A 20,850-nucleotide genomic window follows, 5' to 3' on the forward strand; every position below is an offset into this window, starting at 1 on the left:
TCAGTTCGCGTTAACGTTTACACTGAACCACACGTTTCCCCAAAACGGTGCGCAAGAAAACGGTGCAGACCTTTCTTCGAAAGCCTTTGAGGTAACATACGTTTGCGCCCGTTTGGTGTGTGTGTGTGTGGCCTGGTCAATATATGTGTGACCATCTGAAATCGCAAAACTCGTGCAGCACACCATATGATAACTGCACTCTGAGCCACCATAATTTCTAAGTTTTTCAACTGGTCGTTCAGTACAGTAGGTCTACCGTTTTCGTTGAATTCAACGTTTCACACCGTTCTCTCGTACTGAACTCAACCCTGTTTGACTTCTTTTTTAACTACTGGGCAGGACGAACCACAACATTCTTCAGAGATGGATCAGATTCGTAATTATACAAGCCTGACTGGTACTGTATGTGTCATTTTTTCACGTGCATTTTAATTGACTTGTGACTAGCTACATTGTTTTGATGGCAACAGTATAAAGTTTGTATTTGTCAACCATCCCCACATCTAAATTCGAATATCTATCCCTGTGATGAAATGTACTGAACGGGTAACTAAATCCAGTTGAATTCAATCTGTTTTTGAGAGTACTCCTTTTGATACATATTTACCCATTGTAGAAGTGCTCAGAAAGTGACTTTTTTGGTGATAAAGGTGCTCAAAGTTGACCCGTTTTGCATCCCTCACCCTACAATTAGACYTCCATGTCTTCATCACTGGAAAATATAAAAGCTTCAGATTGATATCATTTAAGCTTACAAACAGAGTTGGGAAATTAATTTKTAATTGAAGATTATGATTTATTTTGTATTATTATGTCATTTTTAACCTTACACATCAACCTTTAACGATACTAAGGTAACCTGCCTAAATGACTACGACCCGTAGCACTCACGTCTGTAGCCATGAATTGCTTGAATAGCTGGTCATGTCTCACATCAACACCATTATCCCTGAAACCCTAGACCCACTCCAATTTGCATACCGCCTGAACAGATCCACAGATGATGCAACCTCTATTGTACTCCACACTGCCCTTTCACACCTGGACAAAAGGAACACCTATGTGAGAATGCTATTCATTGACTACAGCTCGGCGTTCAACACCATAGTGCCCTCAAAGCTCATCACTAAGCTAAGGACCCTGGGACTAAACACCTCCCTCTGCAACTGGATCCTGGACTTCCTGACGGGCCGCCCCCCCAGGTGGTAAGGGTAGGTAACAACACATCCGCCACGCTGATCCTCGACACGGGGGCTCCTCAGGGGTGCGTGCTCAGTCCCCTCCTGTACTCCCTGGTCACTCATGACTGCACGGCCGTTCACGACTCCAACACCATCATTAAGTTTGCCGATGACACAGCAGTGGTAGACCTGATCACTGACATCGACGATACAGCCTACAGGGAGGAGGTCAGAGACCTGGCCGTGTGGTACCAGGACAACAACCTCTCCGTCAACGTGATCAAGACAAAGGAGATGATTGTGGACTACAGGAAAAGGAGGACCGAACCGCCCCCATTCTCATCGACAGGGCTGTAGTGGAGCAGGTTGAGAGCTTCAAGTTCCTTGGTGTCCACATCACCAACAAACTGACATGGTCCAAGCACACCAAGACAGTCGTGAAGAGGGCACGACAAAARCTATTCCCCCTCAGAAGACTGAAAAAATTTGCCATGGGTCCTCTAATCCTCAAAAGGTTCTACAGCTGCACCATCGAGAGCATCCTGACGGATTGCATCACTGCCTGGTATGGCAACTGCTCGGCCACTGACCGCAAGGCACTACAGAGGGTAGTGCGTACGGCCCAGTACATCACTGGGGCCAAGCTTTCAGCCATCTAGGACCTCTATACCAGGCGGTGTCAGAAGAAGGCCTTAAAAATGGTCATAGACCCCAGTCACCCTAGTCATAGACTGTTCTCTCTGCTACCGCACAGCAAGCGGTACCGGAGCACCAAGTCTAGGTCCAAGAGGCTTCTAAACAGCGTCTACCCCCAAGCCATAAGACTCCTGAACAGGTAATCAAATGGCTATCCAGACTATTTGCATTGCCCCCCCCCCCCCCCCCCCCCCTTTTACACTGCTGCTATTCTCTGTTATTATCAATGCATAGTCACTCTAATAACTCTACCTACATGTACATATTACCTCAATTACCTTGACTAACCGGTGCCCCCTCACACTGACTCTCTACCGGTACCCCCTGTATATAGCCTCGCTATTGTTATTTTACTGATGCTCTTTAATTATTTGTTACTTTTATTTCTTATTCTTTTGTTATTTTTCTTAACCGCATTGTTGGTTAAGGGCTTGTAAGTAAGCATTTCACTGTAAGGTCTACACCTGTTGTATTCGGCGCATGTGACAAATACAATTTGATTTGATCTAAAAACTAATAAACTCCGATTCTTTTCATACTCGCATACTTTGTAGCTTAGACACTATTTTACATCATGTATTTGCGTTGTGCCCGCCATCGGTTGAAACGCAACACGTTATTGAATACAAGGTGGGTGTCATGTTTTGGCTGATAAATGTTTTTTTTTTTTTAATGAAATTGTAATGTTAACTTTCAAAATGGTACCACAAAGATGGTTGGAGGGCCACACATCAGAGAAGGTTGACTTGAATGGGATTATCTGTTTTAAATTATAATGTCAATCCTCTATATGAAACCTATTGAAATCATAGAAATATAGATCATAGAACAGACATAACAATTTAAGTTGATATTCGATGGTGGGTGGACCGGCAGTCTTCTTTGTGGTAGTAATTAGAAGGGAAAATGTCAATTCAATAAAAATGTAAATGGTGTACCAGCTAAACTGTAGTGGTCTGAAGAGATAAGTCCATTCTATGAATTATAGTTCTATGATTGAAATGACACCCACCCTGTATTCAAAAGCATGTTGTGTCAACTGATGGCAGACACAACACAAAAACCTCAGATGTAAAGTAAGGTCTAAGCCAAAGGCAAAATTGGGGTGTAAATATTGGGGTGGATGAACAGTAGATGCAGGGTCCTCCCCCGCACATTTTTTTTTTACATTTTAAAACGCATTTCCTGCAATTCCACACAGTCTGACATTACTTATTATACCCATGAGGCGTATATGAAGGGTCATTTTGAAAGCACAGTATAAGTGGAAGGAAAATAATAATATATTTTTTGGAAAACATATTTTTGGAAATTAGCTAACTTCCTGCATTTCAACACAACACACAAGAGAAAAATGTGCAGTTTTATAATGCTATTTTACACATTTAGTCATAAGTCGGAGAACATTTAGCAGATTTAAAGCTCATTTCCTGCAATTCTACACATTTTGCCATGGGGCAGAGAGAAAATGTTGCAATTTTAAAACTAATTTCCTGCTCCTCTACACAATTTGCCATGAGGCTGAGAGAAAATGTTGCAGTTTTAAAGTAACGGTACAGTGAAAATCYGACTTTTAAAAGTTTAGATTCTGTTAACTCATACCAAATAATGCTGTTGACACATCCTATATTCGTATTTGTGGCAAAAGCATAAATTTGAGGGGAAAAAACGGTATGGTTAACTGCATACTTGCAGTGTGTCTGAAAGTGGGCGTTGTAAAAGAGGTGGGTGGATCAACAGCGATGGCTGCAACATCAGTGCTCCATTATTGGTTAGACTGTCCATAGCCAGGTGTACCGTGGGTCAGCTTAATGTTTACATAGCAGGTTAAGATAACTAACGTAGCAGGTTAGGATAATTAACGTGGCAGGTTAGGAGAATGGGGTTAAGGTTAGGAAAAGGGTTAGGATTAGGTGGCTTAGCTAAAATGCTACTGTTGTCAACAATCGACTCTTCGAGTAGCCCAATCAGCCACACAAAACGGTCTTTAGTGAATACAAATCTGCCCAATAGGCCTTCCGAGGGACGCAGCAGTCTAAGGCACTGCATCGCAGTGCTTGAGGCGTCACTACACCCCCGGGTTCGATCCCAGGCTGTGTCACAGCTGGCCGTGACATCCATGATGCGGCACACAATTGGCCCAGCGTTGTCCGTGTTAGGGGAGGGTTTAGCCGGCCAGGATTTCCTTGTCCCATCGCACTCTAGCGACTCTTTGTGACGCACCTGCAAGCTGACTTCAGTCGCCAGCTGGACGGTGCTTCCTCCTACACATTGGTGCAGCTGGCTTCCAGGTTAAGCGAGCAGTGTGTCAAGAAGCAATGCGACTTGGCAGGGTCGTGTTTCGGAGGACGTATGGCTCTCTCACTTAGCTGATAGGCTTTCCATACACCCACTTCTGTTCATCCTCACACCTTTTTTGACACGGCTACTTTCAGACACACTCCATGTATGCAGTTACCCATGACAAAAAAATGAATAAAAACACTTCAAAAACACCACCTCAAACTTGTATTTTAGTTTCAAAAATGCTTTTTATTTCCTTATAGAGGATGATGTGATGAGCTGGCCAATCAGCTCATATATTTTTATGACAGGTGTAAGCCCACAGTATTCCAACACTGCTTTTTAACATACCCTTAAAAATATATATATACATTTCTGACACACTTAGTGGCGTAGCAAGATTTCTCTTTATTTATGTTTTCGGAAATCCAAGTTGTTAGAGATTGTGTAGGCCTATTATTTGTATGTTATTTAATGTCATTTCATTTTGGAAATGCCAAGACCATGGTTTATATTATGTAATCTCCAACACAAACCCATCTGTATCGTCTCAGATCCAGTTAAACCAGTTATGCACTGTGTGCACAACGGGAGGATCAGTCTATTGAGGCTCACCACCTCAATAGACTCACCACCTCAAAAGTATCTGGTAGAACGCATTTAAATAGAGTTCACCCAGCTACATGTGTTTTCACCTGATTCTAATCCTAGGGGGAATATCTAGCCTATCATATCTGAAATTACTCTCTAAATCTCTCTCTCTTTAACACACACACACACACACACACACACACACACACACACACACACACACACACTTGTAATCGTCCAGTCCTTTCTTAAATCTTTATCACTAGCCAGCAATACATTTGTATTTATTTCTTTCACCTTTATTTAACCTTGTAAGCCAGTTGAGAACAAGTTCTCATTTACAACTGCGACCTGGCCAAGATAATGCAAAGCAGTGTGACACAAACAACACAGAGTTACACATGGAATAAACAAACGTACAGTCAATAACACAATAGAAAAGTCTATATACAGTGTGTGCAAGTAAGATTAGGGAGGTAAGGCAATAAATAGGCCATAGTGGTGAAATAATTACAATTTAGCAATTAAACACTGGAGTGATAGATGTGCAAAAGATGAATGTGCAAGTACAGATACTGGGGTGCAAAGTAGCAAAAAAATAAAACAACAATATGGAGATGAGGTAGCTGGGTGGGCAATTTACAGATGGGCTATGTACAGGTGCAATGATCTGTAAACTGCTCTGACAGCTGATGCTTAAAGTTAGTGAGGGAGATATGAGTCTCCAGCTTCAGTGATGTTTGCAAGTCGTTCCAGTCATTGGCAGCAGAGAACTGGAAGGAAAGGCGGCCAAAGAAGGAGTTGGCTTTGGGGGTGACCAGTGAAATATACCTGCTGGAGCGCGTGCTACGGGTGGGTGCTGCTATGGTGACCAGTGAGCTGAGATAAGGCGGGGCTTTACCTAGCAAAGACTTATAGATGACCTGGAGCCAGTGGGTTTGGCGACGAATATGAAGCGAGGGCCAGCCAACGAGAGCATACAGGTCGCAGTGGAGGGTAGTATATGGGGCATTGGTGACAAAATGGATGGCACTGTGATAGACTGCATCCAATTTGCTGAATAGAGTGTTGGAGGCTATTTTGTAAATGACATCACCGAAGTCAAGGATCAGTAGGATAGTCAGTTTTACGAGGGTATGTTTGGCAGTATGAGTGAAGGATGCTTTGTTTGCGAAATAGGAAGCCAATTCTAGATTTAATTTTGGATTAGAGACACTTAATATGAGTCTGGAAGGAGAGTTTACAGTCTAGCCAGACACCTAGGTATTTATAGTTTGCCACATATTCTAAGTCAGAACCGTCCAGAGTAGCGAGGCTAGACGGGCGGGCAGGTGTGGGCAGAGATCGGTTGAAGAGCATGCATTTAGTTTTACTTGCATTTAAGAGCAGTTGGAAGCCACGGAATGAGAGTTGTATGGCACTGAAGCTCGTCTGGAGGTTTGTTAACACAGTGTCCAAAGAAGGGCCAGAAGTATACAGAATGGAGTTGTCTGCATAGAGGTGGATCAGAGACTCACCAGCAGCAAGAGTGACATCATTAATATATACAGAGAAAAGAGTCAGCCAGAGAATTGAACCCTGTGGCACCCCAATAGAGACTGCCAGAGGTCCGGACAGCAGGCCCTCCAATTTGACACACTGAACTCTGTCTAAGAAGTAGTTGGTGAACCAGGCGGGGCAGTCATTTGAAAAACCAAGGCTGTTGAGCCTGCCGATAAGAATGCGGTGATTGACAGAGTCGAAAGCCGTGGCCAGGTCGATGAAGACGGCTGCATAGTACTGACTTTTATCGATGGCGGTTACGATATCGTTTCGGACCTTGAGCGTGGCTGAGGTGCACCCATGACCAGCTCGGAAACCGGATTGGATAGCGGAGAAGGTACGGTGGGATTCGGAATGGTCGGTGATCTGTTTGTTAACTTGTCTTTCGAAGACCTTAGAAAGGCAGGGTAGGATAGATATAGGTCTGTCACAGTTTGGGTCTAGAGTTTCTTCCCCTTTGAAGAAGGGGATGACCAAGGCAGCTTTACAATCTTTTGGGATCTCAGACGATATGAAAGAGAGGTTGAACAGGCTAGTAATAGGGGTTGCAACAATTTTAGAAAAAGAGGGTCCAGATTGTCTAGCCCAGCTGATTTGTAGGGGTCCAGATTTTGCACCTCTTTCAGAACATCGGCTATCTGGATTTGGGTGAAGGAGAAATGGGGGAGGCTTGGTCAAGTTGCTGTGGGGGGTGCAGAGCTGTTGACCAGGGTAGGGTTAGCCAGGTGGAAAGCATGGCCAGCCATAGAAAAATTGAAATTCTCGATTATCGTAGATTTATCGGTGGTGACAGTATTTCCTAGCCTCAGTGCAGTGGGCAGCTGGGAGGTGCTCTTATTCTCCATGGACACATTTACAGTGTCCCAGAACTTTTTGGAGTTTGTGCTACAGAATGATTAGGATTATGGAGAGAAGAGTTTACAAGGGTGCTCGCCCTTAAAATCTCCTTCTCTAGGAATTTACAGACCCTATTCGAGTAGGATTTCAGTAATCGGGAGCTTGTCATAAGCCTATTGTCGTTGCAATACCGTCATCATTAAGATTTGTCATAAACATGTAGGCTATGATCCTTATCTGTTTTTAGCATTTTAGAATGCTCCTGACTAAATTAAAAGCCTCTATATAGCGAGATGTTATAGGGCTATTATATGCCTTATAATAATATATTATAAAGGCCCATAATGTTTATAACAAGCAATAAGGCATTATTCTTGCAGGCTTTAAGAAGTGTTATTAAAATGGTAAGCTTATTCAAATCATGTCAAACTTTATTCCTAAACTGACAACAAAGATAAAGACGACATATGTTTGAGAGATTTAACTTTGATCTTCAAGCATAACAAAGATAAAGACGAAATATGTTTGAGAGACTTCACTTTGATCTTCAAGCATAGATTTAATGCAGTCTACATTTCGATACATTCGTGGTCGTCGATACAATTTTATCCATCCGTGATGGCAGTGACAGCACGCCAGACGATATCACGTGGTGCAGTGTTAATTCTACTCGCCGCTGCATTTTTCTCTCATAGTCACTGGATACGAATGCGTCTGCAGTGGTTGTCTGTGTTCACCTGCAAGACGTTTCGTTCTACGTGCCCAATGCTGTAGGCTACCGTTTGTTATGCTATCTGACTGAGTAAAATACAATCTTGTTTATTTAAGAGTTTTCCTTGACAAATATAATTTATTGGATTTATTTATAGGCTACAGGTTGACAATGGCGACCAATAACATGGAGTTGCTTTCGTCTAGTTCCAGGTTCCAGATTGGTCTTGTCTCATCAACGTCTAGCAGTGGCTAGAGATTCGTTTTGCGACTATCAACGTCATTCCAATCCGAAATAGAATCGTACATATCGAAGTCCACTCAATGGCAAGGCAGTAGCCGTCTGCAGCACCGAGGTGGACAGTGGACACCGGGATAACGGGACCGTACCAGAGACCTACACCTCACCAAAGCCACATAATAGGTTCTAATTTGCTGTCTCTTGGATGCCTGGAATAACCCACTGTAAACGGCAAAATAACAGCACCTGCTCTTCGTTATAAACCGACAACCTCGGGCAGTGACAAGTGCTGTCGGGAATGCATGGATGTTACTGTAGAAGTTGTATGTAGAGCTGGTAAGGTAAGTCAAGTGTGGCGACGTCCATCAATTCCAAGTGGCCCTAAAACCAAGTATTTGTGGTAACCTACTCTAGTTGTAAATATACATATACAATATAATTACAGTGYGTATAGTTACACATTGTTACATATGACTCATAGCTGTGATACCTCTTTTACAAAATGGGGACCAGTAAGCTTGTTGTATAGATTACAATCTTCAAAATAGACCTATTAAAAAATATTGATACTGTAGAAACCAGGATTACCTCCCAATAACATACTTGGAAAGCCCACGGATCAATGGCACAGACAGTCTTTCCTGATCCCCAGTCATGAATATTGGTGGTGTGCCTTGTGTTTTATCCTCCAGGTGTGTGCTATGTCACTTGGTCCCGCCCCCTCCAGGTAGTGCAGGAGGTGGTGAAACACAAGAACGTGAGTACCAAGAGCACACCAATCTACCTGGTAACGGAGGCCGACCAGCAGGTGGAGGAGCTCGTCATCTCCACCCTCAGGGACAAGTTCCCCTCGCACAGATACGCAATGGTATCTTCCAATGGTATCTTCCAATGGTATCTTCCAATGGTATCTTCCAATGGTTTCTTCCAATGGTTTCTTCCAATGGTATCTTCCAATGGTATCTTCCAATGGTATCTTCCAATGGTATCTTCCAATGGTATCTCCTCAACGCAGGAGTGGTTACATTTTGGCCCCCAGCTATCCCCTGCCCTATGCCACAGGTGTCAAACTCATTTCACGGAGGGCCAACTGTCTGCAGGTTTTCGCTCCTCCCTTGTACTTGCCTACTAATTAGTAWGGAACTCCTCTCACTTGGTTGTCTAGGGCTTAATTGAAAGGAAAAACCAAAAACCTGCAGACATTAGGCCAGCGTTTCCCAAACTCTGGCCTGTGTACCCCAAGGGGTTCATGTTTTGGTTTTTCCCCTAACATTACACAGCTGATTCACATAATCAAAGCTTGATGATTAGTTGATCATTTGAATCAGCTATGCAGTGCTTGGGCAAAAACCCAAAACGTGCACCACCTGGGGTCCCGTGGACAGAGTATGGGAAACCCTGCACTAGGCCTTCCATGTAATGAGTTTGACACCTCTGTGCTAGGCCCTCTGTGTTTACATATGTAAAAGAGCTCTTTAGGCATCTCATCATGACACTGCTGAGTGTTAGGGAATGGCGCACGCAAGGCATTCACACACTGTATGTTGTGAACTTGTGACAGGTTCATTGGAGAGGAGTCGTCTGCATCCGGGGAGAAATGCATCCTCACAGACAGCCCCTCCTGGAACATCGATGGCACCTGTAACTTTGTTCACGGGTACAAGGACAGTTTCCAACAGCAATATCTACAACAGCCATTTCCTCAGATTACGATTTGTAACTATACATGTTGAAATAAAGATGATACTACAACACATAGTAAATACAGATGATTCTACAAACCATAGTAATACAGATGATTCTACAACACATAGTAAATACAGATGATACTACAACACATAGTAATACAGAGTGATACTACAACACATAGTAAATAAAGATAATACTACAACACATAGTAAATACAGATGATACTACAACACATAGTAAATACAGATGAATACACAACACATAGTAAATACAGATGATACTACAACACATAGTAAATACAGATGATATACAACACATAGTAATACAGATGAACTACAACACATAGTAAATACAGATGATACTACAACACATAGTAAATACAGATGATACTACAACACTAGTAAATACAGATGATACTAACAACATTGTCACGTTCCTGGCCTATTTTATGTATTTTTTGTATATGTTTAGAGGTCAGGGCGTGAGTTGGGGTGGGCATTATATGTTTTGTGTTTCATTGTTTAGGTCACTTGTAATTAGCCTTATATGGTTCTCAATCAGAGACAGGTGTTTGACGTTTTCCTCTGATTGAGAACCATATATAGGTTGGCTGTTCACACTGTTTGTTTGTGGGATTGTCTCCTGTGTCTGTATGTTATTCGTACCACACGGGACTGTTTCGGTTTGTTTGTAGTCTGTCCCTGTTCGTGCGTTCTTCGTGTATATGTAAGTTCTTATGTTTAGGTCAGTCTACGTCGTTTTGTTATTTTGTATCATTCAGTGTAGATCGTGTCAGTGTTCGTCTTCATTTAATAAATTCATATGACTGCATACCTCGATGCGTATTGTCCGACCCATGCTCCTCCTCTTCAGACGAAGGAGGAGAAGCAGCCGTTACACACATAGTAAATACAGATGACTCACAACACATAGTAAATACAGATGATATTACAACACATAGTAATACAGATGATACTACAACACATCTAATAAGAGCAGTAGTTATACTCTCTCATTGATAGAATAGTATCACCAAATATTTAGGCTATTGATGATGTACTTGATGTTCTCAGTTTCTCCATGGTTGCAGTTAGCGTCGGTTCGCTGTGAAGAAAGAGGTAAGCATGAGAAGTATGGGTGAACAGAATTTACCAAGTAAAAAAATATTATTATTAAAAGGCTATTCATTTGTATCTAATGTAGTTTGAGTTTGGACTGATCTACCATTGCTTCGATGGAATGTTATACACAGCAAAGAAAAGGCCAAAGGGGCATTTTGCACTGGTGTAAGGATCAACGTTTCAAAGGAAAAAGGTAAGTCAACTTCTTACGCTTTGTGTGATGCACCCACATTTTCATAGTGGATTGTAGTGCCATATGTTAAACCAGGGGTTGGCAAGCCTGTTATTGGAGTGCCATATGTTAAACCAGGGTTGCAAGCCTGTTACTGGAGTGCCATATGTTAAACCAGGGGTTGGTAAGCCTGTTACTGGAGTGCCATATGTTAAACCAGGGTTGGCAAGCCTGTTACTGGAGTGCCATATGTTAACCAGGGTTGGCAAGCCTGTTACGAGGTGCCATATGTTAACCACGGGGTTGGTAAGCCTGCATTGGAGTGCCATATGTTAAACCAGGTTTGCAAGCCTGTTACTGGAGTGCCATATGTTAAACCAGGGGTTGGTAAGCCTGTTACTGGAGTGCCATAGTGTAAACCAGGGTTGGTAAGCCTGTTACTGGAGTGCATATGTTAACCAGGGGTTGGTAAGCCTGCTATTGGAGTGCCATATGTAAACCGGGGTTGGCAAGCCTGTTACTGGAGTGCCATATGTTAAACCAGGGGTTGAAGCCTGTTATTGGAGTGCCATATGTTAAACCAGGGGTTGGCAAGCCTGTTACTGGAGTGCCATATGTTAAACCAGGGGTTGGTAAGCCTGTTCCTGGAGTGCATATGTAAACAGGGTTGGCAAGCCTGTTCTGGAGTGCCATATGTTAAACCAGGGGTTGCAAGCCTGTTACTGGAGTGCCATATGTTAAACCAGGGGTTGGAAGCCTGTTATTGAGTGCCATTGTAAACCAGGGTTGGAAGCCTGTTTGAGTGCCATATGTTAAACCAGGGTTGGTAACCTGTTATGCTGAGTGCCATATGTTAAACCAGGGGTTGGTAAGCCTGTTACTGGAGTGCCATATGTAAACCAGGGGTTGGTAAGCCTGTTACTGGAGTGCCATTGTTAAACCAGGGGTTGGCAGCCTGTTACTGGAGTGCCATATGTTAAACCAGGGGTTGGTAAGCCTGTTACTGGAGTGCCATATGTTAAACCAGGGTTGTAAGCCTGTTACGGGAGTGCCATATGTTAAACCAGGGTTGGTAAGCCTGTTACTGGAGTCCATATGTTAAACCAGGTGGTAAGCCTGTTACTGGAGCCATATGTTAAACCAGGGTTGGCAAGCCTGTTACTGGAGTGCCATATGTTAAACCAGGGGTTGGCAAGCCTGTTACTGGAGTGCCATATGTTAAACCAGGGTTGTAAGCCTGTTACTGGAGTGCCATATGTTAAACCAGGGGTTGGCAAGCCTGTTACTGGAGTGCCATATGTTAAACCAGGGGTTGCAAGCCTGTTACTGGAGTGCCATATGTTAAACCAGGGTTGGCAGCCTGTTACTGGAGTGCCATATGTTAAACCAGGGGTTGGAAGCCTGTTACTGGAAGCCATATGTTAAACCAGGGTTGCAAGCCTGTTACTGGAGTGCCATGTGTTAAACCAGGGTTGGCAAGCCTGTTACTGGAGTGCAATGTGTTAAACCAGGGGTTGGTAAGCCTGTTACTGGAATGCCATATGTTTAAACCAGGGTTGGTAAGCCTGTTACTGGAGTGCATATTAACCATGGGGTTGGCAAGCCTGTTACTGGAGAGCCGCAGGTATTGCAGGATTTTGTTCCAACTAGGCACCACACCTGACCAACTGAGCTAATTGATCAGTGATTGCCTCAATTGAACACAGCTGGCCTTCCAGGTTGGTTAAATGAAATACAGGAACCCCAGGACCAGGCTCACCTACCCACGTGTTAAACTAACAAGGGTAGAAACTCAAACATTTTACCATGCAGCATTATCAAATGTTAGCTTGATTGATTTAATTTATCGATTTGATATATTTTCTTATTGGTTTACTAAAATGTTCTGTATCCATTATCCTAACCTGAAGCTGTTTTTCTATTCCCAACGACTGATGGATGTCTCATTTTGACTGATTTCGGAGTCAAGCGGGACCCAGCAACACTGAACATCTTCTCAGGGAACATCATGAATTTACTGAGTGCACCAGCTCATGGGTACTCGCTGACTGTTTATTCTCCAAATGTTTGTGGTCATTCTGGGTCATGTTCATTAGGCACCAAATGGAAGAAAACAGGCTAAAACAGGGTTGCAAAATTGTTAGAGTAATGTTTTTCTGTTGTGTTACCTAATGAACATGACCCCGGTCTAATGGGCCTCATATCAGGTTCTATCCTGTACCTTTACGATCCAACGGCAATACAGTGATGTATTTTGGCCCTAGACTCTCCTTGAATAGCCTGGTCCCAGGTCTGTTTGGGCTTTCTCTTCAATGCATATGTGGCCATTGTCATTCCAAACATGACTACAGAGCACAAACAGATCTGGGACCAGGGGCCTTATATCTCAATTATCTCGGAGTGGGAGTGCTGGTTTAGTATCAGTTTTGCCTTTTTGAATCACAATAAATACCATTACATGGACAGGGGGTACCTGACCCTAGATCAGCACTTACTCTGAGACGACGCTTGATACACACGGCTCTAGGCTACTCCTTGTGTTCCAGGGTGAGGATAATCGGCAGCTCAACCCTGGCCCTGTGTCTTGATAGCCACGGAGGCGGCTGAGGCCTACTACCAGTATGGGCTGCACTGCTGGGACATCCGAGAGGCTGGGGGAGTTGTCATAGACACCACAGGTGGGAGTTCTAGAATAGAATACAATAGATTATTTGACTCCCTGTCAATTATGGGTGATAGGGATTGGTTTTACAAACAGTTAATGTTTATTTCCATCAGGCTTATAATTTGTACTGTATGTCCCTGTATTCTGGTCTCAAACTGAGCTCTCATCTGAATGGTTGTCCTGGAGGAGGCAGCGATGAGATGGGTATATTAGCTAGAGCTTTCACTTGAGCAAATAACTAATCAGGTCCCACAGAATGCAAAGAACYCATGCTGTTATTATGGAAAAGTCCATAGGATATTATTAAATCAGTTCTTATTGGCTTTCACTATTGTGATAGACAAGGTAACTTTTAAAAAGAGAATGTACAATTGATGGTATTTCATAGTATAGTTGCTATCTCTTGAGTGATGACGTATGGACTGTGCCCTTCCGAAGCCTTTGTGAGGCTGAGCTTGATATCCGTCTGAAGAAGTGGCTGGCCGCCCGTGTTGTTTATCTCTTCTTCCCCAGGCCTGGGGTGTTGCACAAAAGGACCACTGTTGAGAGACTGGGCGTGAGGTCGGGATCATGTGGTCAGCTGCCGTTCAGTCTCTGGCAGTCCAGAAGCTCAGCTATCAACTCCTTCCCTGAAATGTAGGAGAAGACTCTATTCAACCTTTCAACCAGTTCCAAAAGTCTAGTAGTGGGCCGCAGTGGTGCCTGAATGGTAATGTGATTGAAATAGTTGATTTAGATTTGTTTTGTTAGTGGGAAGGCTTTTGGTGGTGAGGTTTAGAACTGGTTAATGTGTTTCTTTATGGTTTCTTTATAGAATATAGAATATGTGGTTATATGAGTGTGTTTTGATGGATGTGGGAGTTACATCAAATGTGTGTTTATGTTCCAGGGGTCCTCTCGACCTCATGTCCTGAAGAGTGGTTGCTGCAGGAACCCACAACATGGCCAGTTACATCGTCCAGCAACTGCAGCCAATCGGCTACGAGTGGGATGACAGTGACCCTGGTTTGCAAAAGTAAAAGTCGACCTCCATCTATCCAGTGGATTCTCCCCCGCCTTTCACCTCAAATCATGAAATGTTGCCGCAGAGTATGCAAGCCTGCTCTTTTTTTAAAGGAGATTTAGCTAAAACATCATTTTCCTCCTTTTAATATGGCAATATTTGTACAGTATATTGTAAGTATGCAATAATATACACGGCCAGATAATAATTAGTGACTAGATTTACAGTAGTAATCACATAGACACTCCTTAGCTCTTACAGTTGAAACACTGACTGAAGTTTGTCACGTTTAACTGTTTTTTTACTTTTCTAAATATGGATCCTCATACCAACAAAGGAAAATTCTGAAAAATMTAGATGTGTTTTCAATGACGTAATGAAAATAGTTGAACCAGGTTTGTATGGAGCTAGAAGTATGGTTTGTAGTGATGGTTGTGGATGCTAAGACTTACATCACTGCCAAAACCGTTATTCACTATATTATAATAAATAAATCAAACAATTTCAGTAAATCTTATTCTCTTTGTGTTCTTGCCAGCTGTATTCACCTGTTAATCCATTGTTTTTAGACTACACCTTTTTATTTGTTAGTGTTTTTTCCAGAAGTATTTTATGGATGTACAGGTAACAGCCAAAATACAGGAACCAMAATTATATAGTGTGTTAATAGGGTGTTGGGCCACCACAAGCCAGAACAGCTTTAATGCACCTTGGCATGGATTCCACAAGTATCTGATATTGGTGGGACCTACCAGGTACAACCATAAATCTGTAACCATGGGCACCCTCTTAGATACCATCCTGACCAACTTGCCCTCTAAATACACCTCTGCTGTTTTCAATCAGGATCTCAGCGATCACTGCCTCATTGCCTGTGTCCGTAATAGGTCCGTGGTCAAACGACCACCCCTCATCACTGTCAAACCCTCCCTAAAACACTTCTGCGAGCAGGCCTTTCTAATCGACCTGGCCCGGGTATCCTGGAAGGATATTGACCTCATCCCGTCAGTATTGGATGCCTGGTTGCTCTTTAAAAGTGCTTTCCTCACCATCTTAAATAAGCATGCCCCATTCAAAAACTGTAGAACTAAGAACCGATATAGCCCTTGGTTCCCCCCAGACTTGACTGCCCTTGACCAGCACAAAAACATCCTGTGACGTTCTGCATTAGCATCGAATAGACCCTGCGATATGCAACTTTTCAGGGAAGTCAGGAACCAATTTACACTATGCACAACTGGATAGGCCTACAGGCCTGCTGAAGATATGGTATTCAATAAGTTGATGGTTTATATTTAGGTTKATGTTTTTTAGCTTTGYCATTCTATTTATTTAAAAATCATCTTGTTTAATTATTTCATATAATTTTCATGTGATAAGGCCACACAGAGGGACAGAGATTATTAGACACCCCCAAAAGGGCCACTATATGTCTTGTGATAGATTACACAAATTCTGGTAGTTTACTGGTAAACTTTTACAGTATATACCCTCCCTTTGCAACCCTATTCAACCAAGCCTTTCATGTTGCCCCACTCAAAGGCCGACAGATGTCGCTGTTGTATACATAATATTCATTGTGTCCTATTGTATAAAAGCAACTAGGGCCTGCTGTGCACTAGTTGTTTTAGTGTGTGTAACAACCAAGCTAATGCGTTATAACAACCTATATCCACACTCTCCCTCAAACAGATCGTGGCACGAACTGTTTTGTAGCCTCTGAATATGTCATAGGTTACTGTTGCTAAGCAGCATTACATTATGATGTATTGCTTGTAGGTGTAGCCTACACACGGCCTACGTGTTTTATTTGTTTATTTGTGTACAATAAATCAAGTAGCCTACAAAATCATAACCATATGCATATAAGTTATTCATAATATAATCCTCAACTATTTTTACATAATTAGTGTAGCACTAACAGTTAATTCACGAGAAAAGACAATTACTGTTACAACCATATATAATATAACATGGTCTATCTCTATGGTTTTAACTATTATATGAGATGATGTAGCTCATAAACAAATAATAGAACAATAGCYAACTAATCTACTCGTCCATAACCTGTCCCTGTGCAAGTCCCAAACCTCATTCCCCTTTTCCCGTTAGTCGCGTAAAARCGTCCCAGCTTGGAATCTGCGAGGGTTGGAGTTACCTGACCCAGAGGAGGGATTGGAATGCGGCCGCCACGCCTGCGGCTCTCGCAGCTCTCAGGGGAGGAGCAACATAGACTAGGCTACACGCTCACAACCCTGCCCTGCGTCTACCTCCCGCTCCTCATTCGGGACCAGGCATCGTTCCCTAATTCTTGCCTGACTTCTCAATGGTGGAGTCATTTGTCAGTTACAGGGTGGTCTTGTGAAGTTTTCATTGAGGATGAGAAAAGTGTAATCGTACGAGATAGTAAAACATACAGCTGTACGGGAGCTGGGGCGTGAGCGACGACTGTTATGTAGGCTTCTCCATAGGAAAGCATAGTCACGCTTTTACGCACTTCCAGGTGTCTTCTCTTACCAAACTAAAAGTGAATAAAGAAACCCGAAGCTTGACAAACTGCGTTCACTATCCAAGGCCGGGATTATGAATTTGCAACTTGTTGACTGTTTTTAATAATTGTTTTCTATCATAAGCGCGGTGCTGGAGTTATTTATTTACTATTAGGCCTACGCGCGATCCACAATCAAGACAACCGTTATCAACAGGTAGTCTAATGTGGATAAACTGCAATGTTGTTGATTTGCTGTTACAACCACACTTTTTTTTCTGCAAGAAATTGTAGGCTGCTCCGCGTGACGAGTGTTATCCTACTGGTCCAGATGTTTGGGATATTGGATGTGGGGTGTTGAAACTAGGATAGAGGACGCTGCCGTGCCTAAACTTTACTCGGCTGTTGGCTATGGTTTATCAAAAGCGCTGTTTTGGACTTGGACTTCTAAAAATGATGTCGGAGACACCAACGGGACAATGCCCTCTCACCTGGACGTTGGAGAGAGCTGGACGGGTGCATTGAGATTCCCTTATGCCAGATAGCAGCGTATCACCATTAAATAGCTTTTCTGTTTATATTTCATAAATCCTACGGAATGGCTTCCCAGGTGGTGTGCGGACTGGTCTTCAGGCTGCTGCTGCCAGTCTGTCTCGCTGCAGGTAAGTTCAAGGGGTTGCGCAATGCAGATTTTATAGCCTGTAGAGTGTTGCTAAAAATTGCAGCTGCATTGATATTCAACAACAACAAAAAAGACTAAATATCAAAACGTTATTGGTTTGTTTATTTGGAATTGACTAGGCCTATTGAATTGGAAACTTAATCAGTACAGACATAGTAGGCTATGTTTGATAATAGCATAACCACTTACAAAATAATATCATACGTATGATTATTATTATTGTTATTATTATTATTACTGAGTTAACACTTTGTCCTTCATCAGATACTGTTATACAATGTTGTTAAAACTAACAAACCACTTACAAAATAATAACCTACAATTTATGCAAGTCATAAAACAAAATCGTAACTTTGGATTACTCTGACCAATAAAATATGCCAATACCAAACCAATTAGAAGTAATAAAAGTACATACATTGATGCGGATAAACCTGTGTAATTGTTAAGATTAACGTCATCATTCAAATTAATTAAATATACTTTTTTTGCACTTTGAAATAACATGTTGGAGGCTGAATAGGCTGTTAAGAAGCCTAACGAAGAGCTAAAAAGCCATTGWAACAGAGATTTTCTAATCACTTCAGAGATAGTAAAGCTCTTATTGTCGTATATAATATCTGCGCATGTCATTTCTGAGCAGCTGAGCGTTACAGTTTTTTGCAGTTTTTTAAAGCAGGTTTTATGCTCAGATAATGAAAGATTTGTGTTAAAAAATGTAAATATATATATTTTTTTATGGATGTCGACTGACAAAGTTAGTTTGGTATAAGTTTGTTTGGTATAAGAATTTGTTCTTAACTGAGGTTAAAAACTGAGGTTAAAAAAAAGAAAAATATGAGTTTTTTCAAAAAAGCTCCTAACTGTTTTTCAAAATATTTTATTTGACTAGGCAAGTCAGTTAAGAACAATTTCTTATTTACAATGACAGCCTAGGAGCAATGAGCAACTGCCTTGTTCAGGGGAAGAACTACAGATTTCTACCTTGTCAGCTCAGGGATTCGATATAGCAACCTTTCGGTTACTGATCCAATGCTCTAACCACTAACCTTTGACTTTGCCAAGGTTCTCTTGGCAGCTGTGGATGGGTTGGGTTAAGGGTTCGATGTTACTGTGAATTGTGTGCCCAGTAGTAGCAGGATACCGTTGTCAGGTTGTCCTGGTCTGTGTTCCACTTCCTACGGTCGCCACAGTCAATATCAGAATCAGAAACTCCCCACTTACACAACACAAAAATTACTCCTGTTCTTGCAGTATGAGGAATAATCTGGCTTTACAAACAAACTACAGGGAGCAAGCAAATGCCTGTTTTCATGCCTCAAATCACTAGTCAAATTCTATGTATGTTTTATAACACAATGTGATGTTAAGGATGTGTGGTGAAAATTCATATATACAAAATAAATAAATTTCTAAGGATCAGATTGGTGAGATATTGGACCATACACCCTTTACTGTAAATGATTGGTCACAATGTTTGGATCAACCTTACTGCACACTGCCTAGGGAATCAGTCTCCGAGTTGAAGAAAATGTGTTTGATATCATTCAACATATTTATTCAGCATCAACATCTTGTATTTATGTACTAAAGACTGTAATGGTATTCCTCCTTTATAAAGACTGTAATGGTATTCTTCCTTTATAAAGACTGTATGGTTGGTTGGTATTCTCCTCCTTATAAAGACTGTAATGTATTCTCCTTTCTAAGACTGTATGGTTGGTTGGTATTCTCCTGACTTTATAAAGACTTGTAATGGTATTCCTCCTTTATAAAGACTATATGGTTGGTGGGTATTATCCTCCTTTTAAAGACTGTAATGGTATTCTTTCTTTTAAAAGACGTATGGTTGGTTGGTATTGCTTCCTTTATAAAGACTGTAATGGTCTTCCTTTATAAAGACTGTATGGTTGGTTTATTTCTCTATTATCCTCCTTTATAAAGACTGTATGGTTGGTTGGTATTCTCCTTTATAAAGACGTAATGGTATTCCTCTTTATAAGATGTATGTAATTGCCTACTTTATAAAGACTATATGTGTTGGATGGTATTCTTCCTTATATAAGGTACGAATGGTATTCTCTTTATAAAGACTGTAATGGGTATGTCCTCTTCCTTTATAAAGACTGTATGGTTGGTTGGGTATTCCTCTTTATAAAGACTGTAATGGTTGGTTGGTATTCTTCCATTATATAAGACTGTAATGGTATTCTTCCTTTATAAAGACTGTATGGTTGGTTTTGGTATTCTTTCTTTTAAGCGTATGTATTTTTCCTTTATAAAGACTGTCTGGTTGGTTGGTATTCCTCCTTTATAAAGACTGTATGGTTGGTTGGTATTGCTCCTTTTATAAAGACTGTAAGGGTATTTGTCCTTTTATAGAGATGTATGGTGATTCTTCCTTATTAATAAAGATCTATATGGTTGGTATGGTATTCTTCCTTTATAAAGAGACTGTAATGGTATTCTTTCTTATAAAAAGACTAGGTAATGGTATTCTTCCTTTAAAAGACGTATATGGTTGGTTTGATTTCCTCCTTTATAAAGACTGGTAATGGTTGGTTGGTATTCTTCCTTATAAAGACTGTATATGGTATTCTTCCTTTTAAGACTATATGGTTGGTTGGTATTCCTCCTTTATAAACACTGTAATGGTTGGTTGGTATTCTTCCTTTATAAAGACTGTATGGTTGGTTGGTATGCTTCCTTTATAAAAGACTGTATGGTTGGTTGGTATTCTTCCTTTATAAAGACTGTATGGTTGGTTGGTATCTTCCTTTTATAAAGACTGTAATGGTTTACTTTCCTTTATAAAGACTGTAGGTTGGTTGGTATTTCTTCCTTTATAAAGACTGGTATGGTATTCTTCCTTATAATAAAGGACTGTATGTGTGTGGTTGGTATGTCTTCCTTTATAAAGACTGTAATGGTTGTATTCTCTCCTTTTA

General features: G+C 41.5%; 1 protein-coding gene and 2 long non-coding RNA genes across 3 annotated transcripts in view; all 3 read left to right on the forward strand.

Moving 5' to 3' along the window:
• Positions 1–9,438: 9,438 nt before the first annotated feature.
• Positions 9,439–11,197, forward strand: LOC111972776 (uncharacterized). The gene is made up of 3 exons (XR_002878506.2): positions 9,439–9,739; positions 10,845–10,889; positions 10,975–11,197. It is a non-coding gene; the product is annotated as an uncharacterized lncRNA (long non-coding RNA).
• A 1,476-nt stretch (positions 11,198–12,673) lies between these two features.
• Positions 12,674–15,217, forward strand: LOC111972775 (uncharacterized). Its single transcript, XR_002878505.2, has 4 exons — positions 12,674–13,101; positions 13,611–13,742; positions 14,243–14,365; positions 14,619–15,217. It is a non-coding gene; the product is annotated as an uncharacterized lncRNA (long non-coding RNA).
• A 1,799-nt stretch (positions 15,218–17,016) lies between these two features.
• Positions 17,017–20,850, forward strand: part of LOC111973502 (piezo-type mechanosensitive ion channel component 2-like) — a 221,509-nt gene continuing 217,675 nt past the window's right edge. Inside the window, 1 exon segment of the mRNA XM_070446791.1 lies at positions 17,017–17,882. Coding sequence (XP_070302892.1) covers positions 17,819–17,882 — 64 coding nt within the window. The 5' untranslated portion in view covers positions 17,017–17,818.

This window comes from Salvelinus sp. IW2-2015, linkage group LG14 (genome assembly GCF_002910315.2).
Source record: "Salvelinus sp. IW2-2015 linkage group LG14, ASM291031v2, whole genome shotgun sequence".
NCBI classification, from domain to species: domain Eukaryota; kingdom Metazoa; phylum Chordata; class Actinopteri; order Salmoniformes; family Salmonidae; genus Salvelinus; species Salvelinus sp. IW2-2015.